The sequence below is a fragment of the Pterocles gutturalis genome, unplaced genomic scaffold (assembly GCF_000699245.1).
Source record: "Pterocles gutturalis isolate BGI_N339 unplaced genomic scaffold, ASM69924v1 scaffold32091, whole genome shotgun sequence".
Taxonomy (NCBI): domain Eukaryota; kingdom Metazoa; phylum Chordata; class Aves; order Pterocliformes; family Pteroclidae; genus Pterocles; species Pterocles gutturalis.
The window spans coordinates 1-6522 of NW_010101451.1; the positions used below are offsets into that span (position 1 = coordinate 1).

The 6522-nt window shown below is 47.3% G+C and overlaps 1 protein-coding gene across 1 annotated transcript in view; it reads right to left on the bottom strand.

Moving 5' to 3' along the window:
• Nucleotides 1-4: 4 nt before the first annotated feature.
• RPRD2 (regulation of nuclear pre-mRNA domain containing 2) overlaps nucleotides 5-6522 on the bottom strand; it is a gene marked incomplete at both ends in the record, with an annotated part of 11441 nt that continues 4923 nt past the window's right edge. Inside the window, 6 exons of the mRNA XM_010083516.1 lie at nucleotides 5-1662; nucleotides 2352-2555; nucleotides 2826-3092; nucleotides 3559-3844; nucleotides 4495-4670; nucleotides 5782-5908. Of these exons, the coding sequence (XP_010081818.1) occupies nucleotides 5-1662; nucleotides 2352-2555; nucleotides 2826-3092; nucleotides 3559-3844; nucleotides 4495-4670; nucleotides 5782-5908 (2718 nt within the window). The remainder of the gene's footprint in view (nucleotides 1663-2351; nucleotides 2556-2825; nucleotides 3093-3558; nucleotides 3845-4494; nucleotides 4671-5781; nucleotides 5909-6522) is intronic.

The following is a 6522-nucleotide window of genomic DNA, read 5'->3' on the forward strand; positions in this document are numbered from 1 at the left end:
AACCCAGCGTTTCGATGGGGGCCCCTTTCTCCTCGGTGCTGTCGGGCAAGTCCAAGCAGGCCGCGGAGACCCTGGTCTCTATGCGGTAGTGCTCCTCCGGCGGCTGCGGCTCTCCCTTGGCAGCTCCGGCCGGGCCGTGCCCAGACAAGCTCACCCCCTCACCGGAGCTACTTTTGGAAATTTGGCCAAATTGCTTCTCCTCAGAGGGCTTACGGGAGGCGTTTTTGAGCATGTTCTTGAACTCAATGGTCGACGTGGCAGAAATGGAAGAACCCAATGATTTCTCCACGCTTGCCGCGGGCGCTCTACCTGCGGGGCTGGAGAGGGCGTTTTGAGAAGAGAAAAGCGAGCGGTGGGGAATCGAATGGGGTGAGTCTGGGTATTGCTTCTGCGAGAGGCCAGAGTGCACCGCCGATTTCGACAAGTTGTTGTGATTGGAGTCCGATGTGAAGAACACCTCGTTCTTGCTGGGCGAAGGGGAGCCGTCTGAGGTGGAGTTGCTTCCCCTGAGGCCATAGCACCCGTACATCCCCGGAGACGACGCCAGCGGGTTGCAGCTCTCGCTCTGATCGTGAATAGACCTCATCGACTGAGGAAAGGACGATTTCATGCCAAAGTCCTGTGATCTTTGATTGTAACTAGACAGGACCGGCTGGTAGTCTGCAGCTTCAGAGAGTTTACTAGATTTCAAGATAGACTTGGCGGGTTTCTTCTCCAGGTTTAGCATGGCCGATGGCGGTGGCCCAGAGTAATCGAAGTCACGGTAATCTTCGTCTTCTTGAAATGAGGTGTCTGGGTAAAACTTCTCCTGGGAGGAGTCCATTAAAGAGGAGGGTATCTCCATTGTGTCTGCAGACTCCTTGTACAGGCCAGCCGGAGACTCTCTGCCAAGGCTGAACGGCCGGTAGGTGTGCACAGAATTGGAAAGTTCTTGGGGATATCCATCGTCCCGGCTCTGAAGAGGTGACCTCGTGCTGCTGGGAGTAGAAGAACCAGGGCTCATGATTTTTGACAGCAGGGAGATAGTGTCGACATTGCTCGACGTCGGCTTATCCATCATCTCGTCCTGGGTGGGTGTCCCACTTCGCTCATCGCGCACCGGGGTTCCATCCACATTGTCCATGGAAGTGCTGGTAGGACCACGCTGGAAGTCAGGTGTGTGACTTTCCATTGCGACGCTGGACCCTAAGCTGCTGAGAATTGGAATATTCAAGTTCAGACCGCTAAAGCCAGGATTTCCCTTCAAGAAATTGTGTATCTTCATCTCCAGGCTTGGAGAAGGGGGTTCCGATTCCAGCTTGGCTTTTGAAATTTCAGAGGATTGAGCCAGTGAGGTTTCTGCTGGCAAAAGGGAAGAAGGACTGGTAGGGTGGGAACTGGAAAATCCCAAGGAATTGGTTGGCGGCTTAAAACTGGAGCTTGACAGCCCTGGGGTATGCCCAACAGGAGCCTTATTGACTGAAGTTGAGGAAACTTCAGCAGTAGATGAGTTTGGAGAATAACCAAAACTTTTGGATGTAAAGGACTGAGTACTGGAAGGAATATTCCTCCCCTTCACGCAAGGAACAGTGGTGTTGGCTGGCGATGCTGAAGTGCTCTGCGACGCAGTTTCGCTCGACTGAACGGTATTTCCAGCAACACTCTGAAGTAAGGATGACAAACCTGGAAAAAAAGAAAGCTGCGTTCAGGTACTCAGATAAGAGGCAAGTCAACTTGAGCCGCTGTCAAGGGAAAGGTTTCGGTATTTGTGCTGTAGATGTCATTCCTTAAAATGACTTCAAGTTCCAGCCAGGAAAATAACTGGATTTTGCTGCCTTAACATTGACATTAGCACCCACTGAAGTACAAACTTTTGTCAGAGGCTCAGATTGATCTATAAATACAAATTACAACATACATCTGAATAAACTGGGTAATAACTCATCTCGGCTTTGTAGCCAGGTGTAAAAACACTGCACCACTGACCAGGGCTACCCGTGCAAGGTAGAGAAGCAGGAGCAGCACCTCTGGGAAGTTTTCTGCTCTAAAAAAGCCCTCTCAGAAGCACAGGGAAACCACAAAGACCTCTCTTGTTCTCCTGTCCTGTTCAGCGCCCTTCCACAACGTGTTGGGGCTAAGTGCACTTCAGCCACAGCAAAAGCGCTAAGATGGACAAAAAAGTCCTAAAACCCACTGGGCTGTAACACATGTTACCTGAGAAAAAGTCATCTGCATCTGCCCAAGACATAATACTTTCCAAATAAGTTTTTCTCCCTTCGTTTTCACTTTAGGATAAGCACAGCAGCACACTTCAGCGCGGCTACTGCCATCAAATACACCGTTAGCCATTCCCTCCAGACCCACTCCGGTACCTTGCAACGCTGGTGCAGTCTGAGTCTGGGTTTTGGAGAGAGCAGACAAAATACTTTCAGGAGTTATTTCAACTTTGGAGAGAATATTTGCTAACGGATTTGAAGGAGCAGACGGAGTCCCCATGACAGGAGTCTTCAGGCCACTAGTAAGAGCTGTGGGGCTTGTTGGGGTTCCTGGAGAAGGTCTCGAGGCAGGACTGACGCCTAGGACAGAAGCACACACCACTCACATACGTTGCTTCGTTAACGGAAGCTTGTTTTGGCTCAAGTTTTCCACAGATACAACTGCAGCAGAGCTCCAAGGAGAGGCTCACGAAGCCAACAGTCATGTCAGAGAAACCGAGACAGATCTTTTCAGTAGTACCTCATTCATGTTTATTTTGACACAATTAAAGCTTTAAAAGATTACAAAACAAAACTCCATTGTTAGCTCCGTTAACCAAACACTTGGCCTAACATCGCTTCAGCACTCACCTGTATTTTTCATTACAGAAGTTAAACTGCTAAGAATGGAGCTGATCTTTGCCAGGTCCACGTTGGCCAGGTTGGGCAACGCAAGCGCTGGCGCCGCAGGGATGGGCGTCGCGCTCACCACCTTCGGAGCCGGAGGAGTCTGGGCAGGCGTCGTCACCATCACCGCAGTGGTGCCTGCTGCAGTGGTAGCCGGCACTGCTTTGGGGACGCTTTCAGTCTTCGCAGGCGCCGGAGCTGGAGCAGCCTGCTTCTCCTTCCTCTCTTCCACTGCATCAGGGAGAAGGAGAACAAGACCAGAAGTGTCACTCTGAGCAACCTGATCTAGCTGATGATGTCCCTGCTCACTGCGGGGGCTTTGGACTAGATGACCCTCAAAGGTCCCTTCCAACCCAAACCATTCTGTGATCCTCTATTCCCAAAGGATTACTGAGGGTAAAGGATTTTCAGCGGGATCCTCATCTAACCCTGGTCAGGCACGTTAGGTTTGATTCCTGCAGGCTATGTAAAAACGTATTTGATGAGTGTTTTGGGAGATAGGAACAATCACAGCTAGATCAGGACTTCCCTGCTTCTGTCAGGGGACTGGGGCAGGAGATAAAACCCAACAGCACCAACCCACAACCTACCGAGGGCTTTTGCGCATCCTCTACATCCCACATGAGGCTCGAAAGGGCTGTTTTGTCTCCCTGTAATTTCTACACGACAACTACTCTGCTGCTCCCGCAGAACATACCAATAATTTTAGACGTATCATCCTCCACATCAGAGAGCTCCATGTCTTCCACATCCCGATTATCCGTCACAAGCTCTGGAGATACTGTCTTGCGGCTTCCACCCACTGGAGAGCGAGAGTTATCCTCCTCCCCCATGCCCTGGAAAGGGGACTCTGAGCCTGTCGGAGATGGGGCGTCCATGCTTGGAGAAGGGACAGGAGACTCCTCCGGATCAGGAAGCGTTGCTTTCAACTGGTCCAGCTTTTTCTTTAGATTGCTCACTCGATTAGCAAATGTTTTATAAGCCTAAGAAAGAAAGGATATCAGACTGAGTGTCTTTTTTAGGAAGAGGGCATGCCTCAATCACTTCCGTAACGAAGCAGCACACAGCCTTAGAAACCCACTTCCAATTACCCGTACCCTGCAGCGAGAACTCTGCAGGAAGAACTCAGCTTTTGAGTGTGAATTGCAGAGCAACAACCACAAAATAAGGGGAAGGTAAAACCTTTTTGCAGTGACTTAAAACAATTTTCATTCAAAAAATTCAACATTTTCTGCCTCTTTGGGTTTTTTTTTTGGTAGAGTTGGTTGTTTTTACAACGCTTTACCGAATTCTTTATCTGTTCATCTAGGTTGCATATTGATCACAACTTGTGCAGTTTCTAGAACTTAGGATTTGTTAGACTAACTGTAATTTTGCCCCAGTTTAAAAATCCTGAGGGGCTACAAAATTCCAGCAACACAGAAGAATTGAGCTTCGAACCCATGGATTGTTTTTTGTAGCATCTCCTTTTCTTGTCCGACACCTCAACTCTGCTCTCTTTCGAAACCGTTCGTACAACAATCACCCCAAACTTCTTCATTTGTGAATAGAGAGAGAATGCATTTTCTAGCCTCCGAGATGAACTCGAGCAGATGTCAGCCTGCGTGAGGAGGATGGAGGAAAAGCGCCTTACGTTTGCTACCACCTTGACTTCCTTATACTGTGCTTCATAAAATATCCCAGCGTTCTCCAGGGCTTCCGTGAGCGAGGGGCCATTCTTCACTTGCTTGTCTAAGCCATTTACAAACTCTTCCAGCTTTGAACTTGCTTCTTCAAACTCCTTGGAGAACTTCTTTCCTCCCGTTTTGTCTGTGAAGAGATTACACCATGCAAATAAGCTGCCATCCACCAAACAGAAAATCAGCTCTCAGAAGCGCATCCTCAACAGCAGCAACGGGAAAGTTCAAACAACAGACATCATGCATCATGTTGTATGCTCCCTAGAGCACCCCGCTCATCCATCGGCATCCATTAAAAACAGAGGCCGAGTTGCTAGCAGTCGATATTGGTTTTCAAATAATTATTCATGAGAAATAAGTTCAAGACACACAAGTGCAATATTTTACTCTGTCAACTATCCGGAGAGCATACTTTCATTTTGGAAGAGTTAAAAATCTTGTGACCATATTCCAAGGGTTCCTAACATCATGGGGGAAGTCACAGATTACCAAAGCACAGCTCAAGCTATCTGCAGTTTTACAATTAAATTTCCTGTTAATATGGCTCAACATGATTCAACTTACCCCCAGTGTGCTCTGCTTACTATCCAACTCACAGCTGGCACTCTCAAACTGTAGCCTTTGATAGATGCCTTAATTAACTTAAAATACTAAATCAAAAATGAATTACAGAGCTCTAAACACATGAAGAACAATGCACGTTTTAATGATAAACGAGGGCATGTTTGAATACTACAAAATATATATCAAATATAAAATATAAAATAATATAAATACATAGATGATATATTTATATAATTTTAATAAACAATTTTAGTGCCTATACATATAAAAATAATATAATAGTATAAAAATAGTTCAAGGTCAATTTGGATGGGGCTCCGGACAACCTGTCCAGTGGAAGATGTCCCTGCTTGCCGCAGGGGGGTTGGACTAGATGACCTCCATGGTCCCTTCCAACCCAAACTGTTCTATGATTCCACGACAAAATATATCTCCAGCACTTCTGCTTGCTTTGAGCTCTGTACCTGTGGGTTTCTATGAACAGGTTCAAATTAACAAAGGTTTTAGGCTCCTGCTTGGCGGTTCTTGGCTGCACTTTGAAATTCTGGCATTTTACAGACACAGTCTGATTTCTGGTCTAAGGCTCAACAGAACCCAGTAGCTCCTACAACTGTTAGGACACGTATTTTCACCTCCTTCAGCTACAGCAGGTTTTGTACGTTACACGCTCTCTTTACCTTTTAAGCATTTCAGCGTTTCAGTGCTGCACACATCCACTCTCATAGTGGAAAGCTGCTTCTCTTTCAGTTCTATCTGGTCTTCCGAGCGCTTATATAACAGCAATTCATCAATGAGAGACTGTGGCTGGGAAAAAAAAAAATCAAACAAGAAAAGCATCCTCATCACATTCCACAGAAGAGAAGCCCTGGTACACAGAGCAAACAGCGCAGACCTGCTTCAGCGACAAACAACGCTCCAGCGCAAGACCATTTCCCAACAAGAGCTAACGCAGAAACACACCATGCAAAACTCTGAATTTTTAACCCCAAGTCAAACAGATCAGTGGGCTCAGGCAGGGGCTGTAACTCTACGAGTCTCCTGGCTATGATGGTTAAGAGTAGGGACAGGTTTTTTTTTTTTTTGTTTTTTTTTTTATGTCAAACAGATCAGTGGACTGAGGCTCAGGCAGAGGTTGTAACTCTACGAGTCTCCTGGCTATGACGGTTAAGAGTAGGGACAGGTTTTTGTTTTTTTTTTTTCCTAATCTGCTCGTGCCCCTGCATTTTGTGAACACACTGCACTCCTTTGGGGGACCTAATTCAGATAAATTTCTTGCCACCAACTCCTCAGCCACCCTAAACTCCTCCTTCACTAGGAGAACGTGACCATATGCCGTGGTCAGCGCCGTCTGTAACAGCCAGCCCCTCTACGTGTGGGACACGCGGATTTCGTGCAGCTCCCGAGAAGGCGAACCGCTC